A 15,796-nucleotide genomic window follows, 5' to 3' on the forward strand; every position below is an offset into this window, starting at 1 on the left:
ACTGCCTCACATTTTTTGCGTTTTAAAGTGTTTGACGTTATGTCCAGACAGCATTCATAAATAAAAGGGAGAAAACAGACAAATGGCTTTAGCGGGCTGTGTGGCGAAAAGGTCTGTCTGATATCAACAAGCAAGTAATAGAAAATCTTCTCGGTGCCACGGAATGCTAGAAGACCAATTTAAGGCCATACTTTTGTGTAAAGTTCAACGCCAGCAAACGGAATGTTATTTTCTCCGGCTCTATATTTTCAATACCTGCTCTGAGAAAAGAAAATGAAAATTAATACAAGGGCTGCGCCTTCCAAAAGAAGCCATTTGTCTTCTTGATTATCTATTTGGAGAGACCAGAACAAGGAGAGCAAGAAGGAGGGGGCTTACATGATACAATGCGAGGCGTTGTCACACAAAATAGCCGTCATATTTCTGGAGCGGAAGGCCCTCTTGGCCTCCCTCACAGTGTTACAGCTACTGAAATACATAGAAAGGAAATCGTAAAGTAATCTGGCGGTGTGCATACTGCAGGTCTTGACACGCATGGTGACTATTCGGGCCTTTCACAAGCTGCTCAAACCAGAAGACGGGAGAGATGTTTAAGGATGGGTCTTTGCAAGGCCACGGCTGCTGTTGTTTTAAGGGCCCCGATAGTTTACTAGACTGTCTGAGTGAAGAGATAGCACGGTGCCCTCGGGTTACAGTGCCCCGGCCGCGCTGTTATGACAAACTCGCCCTAGGGTTTTGTTGACCATGTAACACGTAGCGCTGTCCTGTCCGCGTCGGGTCAAGGGTTTCAGAAGGGTCAGTCTGAGCCTTCGCAACAGACCTAATCGGTCAGAAAAACGTGTCCTCCAGTTGAACCCATTCTGCCTGCCTGCTGCAGAAATCGATTTTTTTTCTGTCATCCCTCAACTTCCCTCAATATCAGTTTCTATATTTTTGTCTTTTTAGCCACGCTTCATGCTACACAGGTTCGCAGAGGGAGGCGAAAGCCGTAAACCAGAACCACTGGCCTTTTCTCCAATACGAACAAAAGATTGATTTGCAGGGGTTAAATGGCGGTGAGCCCGTATCAGAGCACTGGTGCTCATCTAAGCACACATACAGCTTGCGCTGGAAAACAGTCGCGAAACTGTTGTGCAAGAATTACACTCATTAAAGCATTAAAAGCCCACGAGCCGAGAAACTATTTAACTTCTGTTTTTTTCTAACATGGATCCATATTTTTAGGCGCATTCACGGCATCGTTGAGCAGAAAGTTTGTGCACCGTTAAATTAAGGAGAGACGAGACAGAAAGGAAGGGTTTTGTGATTTAGAATAAGATTACAAGGCGTAATGTACCAGGATTACTCGCAATGCAGCGATATAAATCACTAGAGAGATATATGCAGTGATCTTCAAGACAGGCCAGTGCTACAAGGCTAACGAAAATGCGCAGTGGCAAGCCAAATTCAATTAAATTGTGTTTTTAGCAAAACAGAGGACGATGATATCCACCTATTAGAAATATGTATTTAAAATAAGCATATCTAGCTTTAAAATCCACAAGAAGACATGACACATGAAGAAAGATTATACTTTTCCACCATTTATTAAATTTCTAGAGCTATTTACATGTAACAAAGGTAAACAGTGAAAGGTACAAGCAGAAAGAAGACAAAATACAAACATGTAAGAGGAGAAATTTACAATTCATCAGCGAGAAAACTGATCTTTGGAATGTAAAAATAATAATATAATAATAATAATAATAATAATAAAATAAAATTAATTAAATTGAGAAAAAAGAAAGAAAGAAAGAAAGAAAGTGAAATGTATGTGCACATGTCTATGTACCATAAAACAAAACGAGGGTGGTAATGACATAATAAAGAATAAACTAAAATATAGTGTATTTACTCATGCAATATACGCACCTTTCTCTATACACCCTGGCCACATTTAACTTAAATTTCATTTCAACGTACAAATGCTGAGATTAGCTATTGCAGATATTTGCCATTAAGTCCAAAGAACTTAAACTTATCACTTCATAAAACTAGACCAAAAAATAAAAAATAAAAAATACAATTGAGGTAATTCAAATAGTACTTAGCAGTGCTCTCATTAAAATGCTTTGCGTTGTACCGGTTTTGGTTATGCATATCTAGCCGTCCAGCTTCATTGAACTTTTATATTATATTTAATACTAATACTAACTAATTAGTAATTTGCTGTTCTTAAACTGAAATGTCCAATACGAACAAAAGATTGATTTGCAGGGGTTAAATGGCGGTGAGCCCTCAGCAGAGCACTGGTGCTCATCTAAGCACACATGTAACTGAAGCAATTTGCTACAAGTCGTTTGTTTTAGGCAAATAGTTGCTCTCGAGACATTCTCTTCGGTGCTTTTCATTCCTGTCTGACCAACAGAGCATCGAATAATTTATTCTCGAAACCGGCCACTTTGCACCTGTGTGCCACCCAAGCTCTCTGATGGAATAAAAAGGCGTTTTAGGGTGGGGAAAGACATACACACGTGATATGCAAAAGAAATAAAGTGTCATTAACAACAGTCATCAGGGCAGCATGTCATATTCGCATCTGGGAGACTTAGGTGTCTTACATATTGCATGTGTATGTGGCACATTGCAACTCATGCATATTCACAGTGTTGATATAAGACACACATGCGCGTTCACGCGCACACGAATGGACAAACAGACGCTCGCTTTTTTTTCTTTTTTTTTTGCACTCCATACTATTTCAGCACCAACACCCACAAATACACCATGTAACAATGGTACAGATGCGTTACTCCAAGACGAAAAGGAAAACATGCTACCACTTTAGTTGTGATGGCACACACCTAGAAGTTATCACAAACACACGACAACCGGTTCCCAAAAGCTACCCTTACTGTCAAAGCAGCCATAAAACCCATCCGTGGCGCAACACGACAAATGTGCCTCTGCTACCCAACTGCGAGAAGGCCATAAAGCAATAAAACTCAAAACACTAAAAGTGCTGCAAATAAAAGAAAAATAAAAAATACAATTGAGGTAATTCAAATAGTACTTAGCAGTGCTCTCATTAAAATGCTTTGCGTTGTACCGGTTTTGGTTATGCATATCTAGCCGTCCAGCTTCATTGAACTTTTATATTATATTTAATACTAATACTAACTAATTAGTAATTTGCTGTTCTTAAACTGAAATGCGCTAAACAGGCGAGTGAAACAAGTCCCTGTATTTTTAATGAGCGACAAATGGACCACACGCACAATAAACCCTCAGTCCCATTGGCATTGCATTCGAAATGCAAATAGCAAATGCAAAATAACCTAATTGCTACAAAATACAAAACTTCATATCAGCTGAAAAACACTCGGCTAGTTATTTTTAAGCCAGGGGAATAAAGGGAGTTCGAAAAGGCTTCTCGACAAAACAGAGCGACTCATTTATTAAGCACAACGCTAGACGTCGAGGTAATGGGCAGGCCTACGGTTCATCCTTTGTACCACAGAGTAAACATGACAAATGGGGCCGAGTTTGGCGTGATTAAAGATGAAACACGGATCCATCTTCACCAAATCTGAAAGCTATCTGCCGCCTTTCTGTGCTTATGGAAGGGGCGAGTGAGCAGGAGAGGCGAAAATGGGAACCAGACTGGGAAGGCAACCCATATATAGTAGCATTTGAGTTCGAGTCTTCACCCATTTTTAGTGTTAAAAAGATGAACAATTTCTTTGCTCCTTTCCCCCACATCTTCCTCCTATTTTATCCCTGTAATTAGAGTGCAGGGGAGAGTTGGGAGACACAACGCGGGTAAAATCCACGTTCTACACTCCAGAAAATTAGATTTGATCATTGTACGTGTTTTGGGCAACAGTGGAGGGCTATAGACTTGGCGGAGGTCCGCTTGCTCGGTTCTGATTGCTTCCCAGTGTAGGGCCGCTGCTTGAATTAGTGTTGGCAGAGCTGCTGCGTATTTTGGTGTTGGGAAGCTTATGGTCCTTCTTCCACTTCATGCGACGGTTCTGAAACCAAATCTTAATCTGTCGTTCGGATAGGCATAGTGTATGGGCAATCTCCACCCTCCGTCTGCGAGTCAGATAGCGGTTGTAATGGAACTCTTTCTCCAATTCCAAGACTTGCTGCCGCGTGTAGGCTGTGCGTGAGCGCTTGGGTTCACCCCCTGAGTAGTTCGGGTTCACTGTTTGGATACAGAGAGCGACACGTTACAAAAAATATAACACAATCACACACAGCCACACACACACACACACGTACGTAGATATGTACACTCCAGTTCATGAACAATCAGATGCACAAACACTATAATAATAGCCTATAATGTAATAAATGTATTTAAACATGAAAAAAATACATCCGTCTATCTCGTATTTGCAAGTATACAATGTGACTGTTTAAAGGTTCGGTTATGCAAAAATGGCAAACAAAACAAAAAAGTGGCCATTGTCTATGATAAGCAATGGTATATTGTCGGGACAGTGACACTAATTTCCAGACTTTATTGCTCAGAATAAGTCAGTAATTGCAGCACAAGATAAAACAATAGGGATATTATATTTTTGCATAAGAATTCATACTACGAGGTATGAATTCACTACGAGGGAACAGCATAATCTATAGTTGGCTATGGGCGACTAATGTTAAGCCGTGATTTTCCAAACACGGAGTTTGCCCTCTTTTCAGCGCACACCACGGCAGCTCTATGGATACACGCACTAATTATCGCGGAATAATAGTTTATAAAAGAGTCCAACTGTTTGTATTGCCATTAATGTTTTATTGTCGTCCTCATAACTATTAATTTTTTTGCTCCTATAAAACTTTTTTTATTAACGATAGTTAAGTGACAGTGTAAAGAACACATTGATCCGTCCAGTCACTTAAAATCAAATTACTAAAACATAAAACTTAATTTATGGATTACATGAGAACTCATAAACCTCTTCTCGGGAAGAAATTAGAACGAGAAAGTTGCATAGCCCCCGAAAGAGCTTAAAGAAGGAGTGCAATAAAAATTTATGGAGGGTGTAATTATATTGCCCTGCAAACAGACGATCGTAAATCTCGACCAAGGGCAACTTCATAAGGGGAGCAATAGATTTAACGCCGGACATTAGGCTTTCTAAAGTGGCTGAGCTGTCTGCGCACGGAAACACTAGTAAGAGAAGTTTAGCTGCACTTACCGATGTTTACGTGGACTTTTTTCATCCAGGGGTATACCACGGGATCTTTTCTTGAAGTGACCGTTGAAGTGTTTTGGCTAGTGGGAGTCTGACCGCAGGCAGGCGGAGGGCTCGGAGTTACCGAGTCGCAGTGATGGCTTGGTTCAGGAAGAGGGGTCGAGAGTGCGGTTGTGGGTAGAACGTGACTTCGCGGAGAGATGACCGCGGCAGGCTGCCCCGGACCCTGGCACGATGAGTAGGGTGGGTCGGCGCAGCCCGACCGCTGGTGGTAGATCGACTCATGCTGGAACGAGGGGTCTTGCCTCTGGGCGCTGTAGTAGTCCGGAGAGTGACTGGGTAGGTAGTCGCTCTGGGAATATTCCTCGCAGGGTGGAAACTTGGGGTCCACATAGTTGGAGTTGATCAAATAGGAACTCATGGCCATTAATTTCTTTGAATTGCACACAAAATATACTAAAATTTATATGTATCCCTTTACTCGTTTTCCTGTTTCGTAGAACCCTCCTACTTTCTGTCAAGTGAACAAAGTTAAGGGTCCATGTGACATCGTCAGCCAATGGCGTGGATCTTCGCGATTCCCGGATAAGGAAATGGGATTAGTCAGTTTAGACCGTGCTCATCAACTCGCATTTCGGAATAGTCCAAAATTCCATACTTTCTCATACGTTGCTATGCGCTGGATGAGATAGTGAGTAAATCAAAACAATAGCAAGCGAAAGCAGACACGGCGAAAAGGCATGCTGGATTCTAGCAGCCCCACAGAAAGTCACGCCCCCCAGTCCCTCTCAGTTCATCTGCACATTGAGAACATGACTACAACCCTCTAAAGCGCTGTTTCAGATTTGGCGAACAGAAATCCTGCTTAATTTTGGCCAGTGTTCATGAAAAGCGGTACCAGGGGAAAGTGATGCAAGAAGCTCGCCTTGGCCAAGCTCTTAAATGCACTCGCTAATAACGGCGAGAGAATGGTCGTGGCGTGAGCAGCGTGTCAGAGATGAATCTGGGCTTGTTTAAGATCGATAGAAAATTCATCAACTAATTCAGGTTACAAAGCCTCCTAAATCACAAAGGAGACCTTCTGCATTTAAACGGTGTCTGCAGTCATTCCACTCCAAACAGCGCGTTTATCCTGTATGCCAAATCTACACACACTGAATAGTAATATATGTGCTCAATTCACTATTAACACCAGCAGCAAATATTTCTCGCTGTTTACTGATAATAATGTTTAAAAATCACCGCATTCAGATAATCATTAATCAGTGCAAAACTGTACAAATTATTTTTTTGCTCATTTCGAATTCTTTTTCTAATTTTGAATTCTTTAAAAGTCTCACAAAATATGTGTGACATCATGAGCGCACTTCAGTTCTACACCACAATTTACAGAACAAAAATAGTTGTTAGGGGAAAAACTTTCGTTCTTGCTACAATATTCTACTACCAAACAGTCATTAAAATCAAACCGAAAGTTATTGTGTCATCTTCTTTGCCCGTTGAAGTTGAAATGTAGCCTATACATCAACTACATACTCCCCTAGATACGAATTTGTGACTGTGCGTCTGTTTACACAAATCCGGATCTACAGGGTATATATAGATGACAGGTATCTTCTTGACAGGTATTGAGAGAGCCTGTTGGCTCACCTTGACAGTGCCTTCCCAGTGTCAAGTGTTGCACCTGGAACAGTCTGCCTCCAAGGATATTAGCAATCTGTCTCGCCACTTAATGGATCGGTGCTTCCTTTATAAACTTTGTTAATGGTTTGTGGTAAACACTGGAGTTTTTCTTGTACATTTCTCCCTCTACATAGAAACTAAACAGACAACCTCATAGCGGAAAATGGAATTTTCCTACCCTCGAACTCAAACTCTTCGTCTCTTCAATATATACTGAACGGTCGAAGCACACACCTTTGTCGTCTTGGTGTGCTAATTTTCTGTCAGAAGGTTTAAAATCCGAAAGGAAAAAATAGATTGTCGTTGGAAATTAATAAAACATACAATTACAGGCTAATTAGTTAGTTCATTAATTGACTTATACAACTATACAACATCTATTCACGCCACACATGAACTAACATACAAAGCGCGTACAGGCCAGCAAGTAAATGCGACCGCGACAGATCTCAACAAAGGTTAAAGCAAGCTGAAGCAGCCACTGGAATAAAACATGTGGGTTTTATGGCAGGTCAGCTCTGTTTGTTGACGGCAAACACCAGTCAAACGGCGAATAAATAGCGAGGTGAGAGGGTATAAAACAATAAAATATGCACATAGGGCAATACCAATAGTTCTCTAACCCCCTGACACCGAGCAAACATTTTATGACTCCTTAAACAAGCGTTTCTCTCACAAAACACTCGGTCACTCATTTCATGAAAAACGCTCTGAAATAAAGAACTTCTTAATTCATTCTAAGGAGTTTCTCTTTGTTTTGGGGATGCACTGATATTTCAAGGCTGGTTTTTAGATGTACAGAAAAGGTAAGATTTCCTTATTTAATTCTACAGTAGAAGTAAGGAAAATGGGGAAAGTGGAAAAAAACGAAAACGCATTAATTTTTCGATACTGCAGTTTACTTGCTATTTAAAATCATCGACCGTATCCGATTTATTACAGCAGCAAGCAGTATGTTACGTCAGTAAATCTACACAAAAATGAGGGATAAACATACAGTTGTTTGTAACTACATATTGCTCCGTTTCCTAAATGTCATACCTTAACGAAAAGAAAGTAGTTGTTTACTAGAGTTACTAGTTATCTAGTAAAAAAAAGTCACAAAATAAACATCGTAAAATTAATATTGTGTCCAACGAAATTTTCGTTGCGTACCAAAATATTTAAAATGAACAAGCACCATTTCACAATACATCGTAATATTCGCTATAATTTTCCATCAAGCACTAAAACAATGCCAAACAGCCAACAATTGAAATGAATATTTTCGATTTTTACATGGTATGTACATTTAAAATAAGGATTCAGTAAATGTCAAAATGTTGTAATGATATTGGAATAATATATATATAGAGAGAGAGAGAGAGAGAGAGAGAGTTTACAAATTTAAATCTGGAGGGTTTCTGGAGAGCCTTTGTTCTTCTGCGGCACAGGCAAAGAAATGTACTAAAGATTATAAAGTGACTCCAGAGTATACACGAATGAAATGTATTAATACTTGTATCAATATAATATCGAATAGTATCGAAATATTCTCAAACGAAATCTTTTTTCATTCACTGAGCAGTTTGAACGTGTATAAAAATGTTTTATCATATCAAAGAAATCTGTAGCACCCCTAGCGTTTGGCAGTCAAAGCTCTGGCAATTTTTCAAATGGGCCTCTGCCATTTTCAGTCTTTTTTTTCAACTTGTCTGACTCTTTTCTTCTCTCTCTCTCTATTCATTTCGATTTCTGCTCGGTAATAATCGTGCCGACCTTCTCGCACTGAAGCACGTTAGCATCCATGTCCGAATTGAAAACATGAAAACGGCTAATAATTTAATGTTTAGATGGCTCAGCTTTTACTTCGCATGTAACCTATACACCTTATTTCACATTTTATCGATGCAAATGTAACAGCAAAGGAGAAAGTTCAGCCTTGGTGTCCACTCTAACCCTTTCACCCCCTGAAGTCCCCGACCTCGCCTTCACCCCCGTGAGCCATCTCTTTCTAAAAGCCATGGGGACCTCGAGCCATCTGCCTGATTATGGGGTTAATGTGTACACCGACAGGCATTCAAAGCCGCGGCTCAGAGACTATAGCCAAGGTAAATATTCACGATATAAAGCCCACACTCGCAACAGTGCAACTCCGTGGGGCTCGAATATAAAGTCATAACTCCGTTATGATAGGAGGGGGGACCCGTACTCTCGCCACAGTGTGCGAGAGCACGTGGTCTGCCCAAGCAAACACCTGCAAAAGAGAGCGCCGCGATATGCAAATGAAGCGCCTTTTTCTTTACTTACTTTTTTTACTCTGATTCAGTTCTACACCACAATTTACAGAACAAAAATAGTTGTTAGGGGAAAAACTTTCGTTCTTGCTACAATATTCTACTACCAAACAGTCATTAAAATCAAACCGAAAGTTATTGTGTCATCTTCTTTGCCCGTTGAAGTTGAAATGTAGCCTATACATCAACTACATACTCCCCTAGATACGAATTTGTGACTGTGCGTCTGTTTACACAAATCCGGATCTACAGGGTATATATAGATGACAGGTATCTTCTTGACAGGTATTGAGAGAGCCTGTTGGCTCACCTTGACAGTGCCTTCCCAGTGTCAAGTGTTGCACCTGGAACAGTCTGCCTCCAAGGATATTAGCAATCTGTCTCGCCACTTAATGGATCGGTGCTTCCTTTATAAACTTTGTTAATGGTTTGTGGTAAACACTGGAGTTTTTCTTGTACATTTCTCCCTCTACATAGAAACTAAACAGACAACCTCATAGCGGAAAATGGAATTTTCCTACCCTCGAACTCAAAATCTTCGTCTCTTCAATATATACTGAACGGTCGAAGCACACACCTTTGTCGTCTTGGTGTGCTAATTTTCTGTCAGAAGGTTTAAAATCCGAAAGGAAAAAATAGATTGTCGTTGGAAATTAATAAAACATACAATTACAGGCTAATTAGTTAGTTCATTAATTGACTTATACAACTATACAACATCTATTCACGCCACACATGAACTAACATACAAAGCGCGTACAGGCCAGCAAGTAAATGCGACCGCGACAGATCTCAACAAAGGTTAAAGCAAGCTGAAGCAGCCACTGGAATAAAACATGTGGGTTTTATGGCAGGTCAGCTCTGTTTGTTGACGGCAAACACCAGTCAAACGGCGAATAAATAGCGAGGTGAGAGGGTATAAAACAATAAAATATGCACATAGGGCAATACCAATAGTTCTCTAACCCCCTGACACCGAGCAAACATTTTATGACTCCTTAAACAAGCGTTTCTCTCACAAAACACTCGGTCACTCATTTCATGAAAAACGCTCTGAAATAAAGAACTTCTTAATTCATTCTAAGGAGTTTCTCTTTGTTTTGGGGATGCACTGATATTTCAAGGCTGGTTTTTAGATGTACAGAAAAGGTAAGATTTCCTTATTTAATTCTACAGTAGAAGTAAGGAAAATGGGGAAAGTGGAAAAAAACGAAAACGCATTAATTTTTCGATACTGCAGTTTACTTGCTATTTAAAATCATCGACCGTATCCGATTTATTACAGCAGCAAGCAGTATGTTACGTCAGTAAATCTACACAAAAATGAGGGATAAACATACGGTTGTTTGTAACTACATATTGCTCCGTTTCCTAAATGTCATACCTTAACGAAAAGAAAGTAGTTGTTTACTAGAGTTACTAGTTATCTAGTAAAAAAAAGTCACAAAATAAACATCGTAAAATTAATATTGTGTCCAACGAAATTTTCGTTGCGTACCAAAATATTTAAAATGAACAAGCACCATTTCACAATACATCGTAATATTCGCTATAATTTTCCATCAAGCACTAAAACAATGCCAAACAGCCAACAATTGAAATGAATATTTTCGATTTTTACATGGTATGTACATTTAAAATAAGGATTCAGTAAATGTCAAAATGTTGTAATGATATTGGAATAATATATATATAGAGAGAGAGAGAGAGAGAGAGAGAGTTTACAAATTTAAATCTGGAGGGTTTCTGGAGAGCCTTTGTTCTTCTGCGGCACAGGCAAAGAAATGTACTAAAGATTATAAAGTGACTCCAGAGTATACACGAATGAAATGTATTAATACTTGTATCAATATAATATCGAATAGTATCGAAATATTCTCAAACGAAATCTTTTTTCATTCACTGAGCAGTTTGAACGTGTATAAAAATGTTTTATCATATCAAAGAAATCTGTAGCACCCCTAGCGTTTGGCAGTCAAAGCTCTGGCAATTTTTCAAATGGGCCTCTGCCATTTTCAGTCTTTTTTTTCAACTTGTCTGACTCTTTTCTTCTCTCTCTCTCTATTCATTTCGATTTCTGCTCGGTAATAATCGTGCCGACCTTCTCGCACTGAAGCACGTTAGCATCCATGTCCGAATTGAAAACATGAAAACGGCTAATAATTTAATGTTTAGATGGCTCAGCTTTTACTTCGCATGTAACCTATACACCTTATTTCACATTTTATCGATGCAAATGTAACAGCAAAGGAGAAAGTTCAGCCTTGGTGTCCACTCTAACCCTTTCACCCCCTGAAGTCCCCGACCTCGCCTTCACCCCCGTGAGCCATCTCTTTCTAAAAGCCATGGGGACCTCGAGCCATCTGCCTGATTATGGGGTTAATGTGTACACCGACAGGCATTCAAAGCCGCGGCTCAGAGACTATAGCCAAGGTAAATATTCACCATATAAACCCCACACACGCAACAGTGCTACTCCGTGGGGCTTGAATTCAAAGTCATAACTCCGTTATGATAGGAGGGGGGGCCCATACTCTCGCCAGTGTGCGCGAGCACGTGGTCCGCCCAAGCAAACACCTGCAGAAGAGAGCGCGGCGATATGCAAATGAAGCGCCTTTTTCTTTACTTACTTTTTTTACTCTGAGCGTTGCACCTCTCATTTCGGTAGTCTTTCGCCCATATCTTCTCTCCTTTGCCGTACGCGGTCTTTACAAGGGATTGTCGCCGCTCCAAATACCTTCTTTTCGTTTCAACCGTTCCTGCGAGTCCCTCCGTCTGAACCCCCCCTCACTCCTTTCTCCAAAGCCACAGGTTTAGCCCGTGACCTCGCCGTGATACCGTTGTGTGCTCAACTCCCTCTCATTTCCGTGGGTCCCCTCGAGCTCCTCTTTAATATCAAGCGACGATAACCGAAAGGCGGACATTAAAACATCCAAGAAAATCTTCAACCGACTCAAGAGCTCAGAAAAAGCAGTAATAAGAAAAAAAGCACCGAGCCACCAACTTCGACACCAGGAGTCATCGCGCCGTATTTTTCGTTTTGACGCTTTATCTTGCTGGCAACAACAAGGGGCTTTCCCCACACAAAGCAGCCTTCTCTGTCCTAAAACAACTAAAAATAAAATGCACGTTAGCCTCGAGCCGCTGTGAGCTCTACAATACCACTGGGCGATATAAGGCATTTTGTTGTGGACTCTCAAGTTTTCATATTAATCTCGCACTTTGGCAGTCTTTGTTAAACAGCGAGGCGTGTCACGAGTCCCAGTACATTTTAATATTTGTTAGACGCGCTGACCTCCGCTTCACCCCTTCTCTGGGTCTCTCCCACTCTAAAGTTCTATAGTAATGCATGCATAGTTTGCTCGCTCATATTGAATTGTGCCCAGGTCATTACTTTGAAGAAAAATGGCTTGAGAAAAGGGGTCATTCAAAAAGGCTTTATAACCCACAAATCAATTCAACCATAGAGCAATTCTTTATTTTCCTAGTTGTATTCAGAACTCTAAAGGAGATATTCAGGGAGTAGCTAAAAGTCCAGACTATAAAAACGACTGTTTATTACACACACTGCTAAATATTCATTTAGAAGCGAGAACTACATCTATGCAATTTACAAGATGTTAAAAGTTCGTTAATTCGTTAACTAAAAATAACCTAATATAAAACATTTTTTGTGTGTGTGAAAAATTAAAACACGTTGTGTGTTAATCTGCTCAAAGGGTAACGCCAAATGCCTCCTTGATTAAACGATCCACATTTAAAAAAAATTAATTATGTAGGTTAAATCATTTATGTATATATTTGTTTAGAATTATATTTAAATATATTTCTAAAGCGCTAGATATTGCGCAGAAACTGTTATTTAAAATAAATATTTTAAATATTACAACACTGCCCAGCAACGGCACATGCTAGGATGGAATGGAAATTAATTCAGTGAACTCTAGCTGAACTCCAAATGGGACGAGTTTTCTAATATAATTATTCACCACTTACGTACGTTGTTTCTGAGAAAACTAAGTAGTTCAGCCTCACATCATCCTGACTCACCACCATTAGACCAAATGTTCGTGCCAAAAAATTAATATTCATGACCAAATTATCAATTGCCCAGTTTCTCGGCGCTTTTTCAACACTAACATATTCCGAACACACCTTTAAAAATCAATATTTAATTTCTCAAATAAAAATAAAAACCAAACTAGATCTAATCCCAATGTCTCAATCTTTTCGCCTTTGTAAAAAGTGAAGATTTAAATACTATATATATAAACTATTGTTTATGAATATGATTTATTTAGTTTTTCTTTCTTTTAGTTTTTGTTGTTTAAGTTATTCATGACGATTGGTGGAATATGATATATAGGCCTATAATATGATATGATATGATATATGATATGTTATGATATGATGGCTCTACATTTGAGTTTCCTAAGAAAGGGAAATGTGCTTCTTAAACACATTTCCTTTGTTTATTCACAACTTGTCTACATTTTAAACATGTAAACAAAATACCGCAGGTGGTCTTCCGTTTCGAACGAGGAGAATGTGATAAACAAACAAAAATGGGGAATACAATAGGCCTTATATCAAAATAAAAGGAATGGCGTCGCTGAACTAATTGTATTCCTTTCGAAATCAGAAAAAGAAAATATTTTATTTGCGTGGCGTTGAACACGCATTCAGCGCACTCAAAATCACAAGCTCAGTCACGAACAGTAAGCTTGCTATTTTTATTACAAAATGTATAGATATAAGTTTCTTATTTCTCATATTCACGTGAATATTATGACATAATAAAGTAAATGCTATATGCAAGCTTTATGTGTAGAGTTAAAAGGATTTTAGACAAGGAAATGTAGCCTACATAATTCACATTTGGACTTAAAATATTAGGAAAGTAATAAAGTATAGAATAAACAATTAAATCATGTGTTTTTAATCATGTATTTTTAACAAAACGTCAAAAATAGCAACATTGTTGTATTTTTGACAGGTAGGCTAAATATTAATGATTTTTTCCGAGAGTCACGTTTCTAACGTACACGAATACATCTAACGATCTGTTATATTTGCCTTTGACTGGCCTTATTTGTCTAATAAACAAGCTGCCGCCTTACAAAATACATGAATGCAATATAATAAAATGAATCTATGAATAAGCTACATTTTATAAAAGGTTCGCAGTGCAACATCAGGCCTTTTCGTTGATGCCCTAACCTCAAGAATCGATTGTCTTTTTTTCTCCCCAACACACCCTTTCGCGGGAACGTGCTTTGTTACAAAGTCGGTCTTCTCAGCTCTGCTCTTTCTATCATTTTTCTAATCTTTTCAAAAGAGACAGTCTGAAACCCCTCACTCCCCCTCTTTTTCCTTCTACCACTTTGCCATTGACATCCAGCGATTGGTCAAGCGCAGTGAGTCGACAGCCAACGACCGAGTCACGCACTACGTAAACTTTTGACCCCTGAACTTTTTGACCCCGCCAAATCTCGCGCCACTTCTAACGAGACTACGTTCACCTTCCCTCGCTCCTTTGGATTAAACGTAGGGGGAACGAGCCAATCTTGTGCCTGAGCCACATAGCTTTATGCTTCCTGATTTACGACAGAAGCATTGAACTAGGCTGGCTCACGGTGTAAGTTTCTATTGGCAAAATGCTTAAAAGTTTTAGTTAGCACATTTCAGATCACGAAAAAAAAAAACTCGAAATCTGTCGGATGGAATTTAGGGTCGTATTCTATGTTGATATTTAAAATCGCGTATTTCTAAATGTTTCAAAAGCTTTAGTCCTTAGAACAGGGCGACAAGCAGAAACCAAAAGCCTCAGACATCATGATCTTGGTCTAAAGCGGGCTCTGCTGGCGAGGGAGGAGAGTTACATCTGAGAAAAATCTAATTCGAGCATAAAGTCAGGAGGAGAAAATATGATATGCATTTTTATTTATATATATATAAAAAAGCGGTTTATAGGGTAACTTACAAATAAGACACGTAAATATATATTTGCTCTAGCTGATCATTTAAATAAAATGGGAAAAAAATAAAATCTATAATTTGATTTATTTGTCATAAAAATGTCTTTAGCCTACATTTAATTTAAATTTGATAAAATTATCATCATAACTTTAGTTATGTTTTAAAGTTTAATTCGAATTATTTCCCAATTAAATGTTCTATCTAGGCTAATTAAATTACCAAATATTGAGATAATTTTTACAAATAGCTATATTAACAATAATACATTTGTTGTTCGTTATGTAATTTTATGTTTAATTATTATTATAGCCTAATTATGATTTATGCATATGTAAAACATTTGAACAAAATAAATAGGGTCTTTTTTAGCCTTATAACGACACTGTTTAAGAACTGTTCATGTAAATTAATACTTTTTTATTATACATTATATATAATTCATAATTGAACAGCCTAAATGTTTGCAGAATTTGTAGTATCTAATCAGGGATTTTGTATTATCGAATTCGGACCATTTTTAATAGGCTACGTCTTAAACGGGTTATATGAATAATCAATCTGTGGCTTAGTGGTTAGCCCGGATATGGCGAGCGGGCGACCCGAGTTCAAATTTTGCTTGTATCATCTGCCAGTCCTGTTCACCCTTACTCTTCCTCTTCTCTGAATTTC

General features: G+C 38.9%; 1 protein-coding gene across 1 annotated transcript; it reads right to left on the reverse strand.

Moving 5' to 3' along the window:
* Positions 1–3,388: 3,388 nt before the first annotated feature.
* On the reverse strand, positions 3,389–5,665 carry hoxb4a (homeobox B4a). The gene is made up of 2 exons (XM_016553101.1): positions 5,193–5,665; positions 3,389–4,189 (listed from the first exon to the last, which is right to left on the reverse strand). Exons 1-2 carry the CDS (start codon positions 5,614–5,616, stop codon positions 3,873–3,875), a joined length of 741 nt encoding a protein of 246 aa, XP_016408587.1. The 5' UTR covers positions 5,617–5,665; the 3' UTR covers positions 3,389–3,872.
* Positions 5,666–15,796: the final 10,131 nt, after the last annotated feature.

This window comes from Sinocyclocheilus rhinocerous, unplaced genomic scaffold (assembly GCF_001515625.1).
Source record: "Sinocyclocheilus rhinocerous isolate Xijiao unplaced genomic scaffold, SAMN03320098_v1.1 scaffold705, whole genome shotgun sequence".
NCBI classification, from domain to species: domain Eukaryota; kingdom Metazoa; phylum Chordata; class Actinopteri; order Cypriniformes; family Cyprinidae; genus Sinocyclocheilus; species Sinocyclocheilus rhinocerous.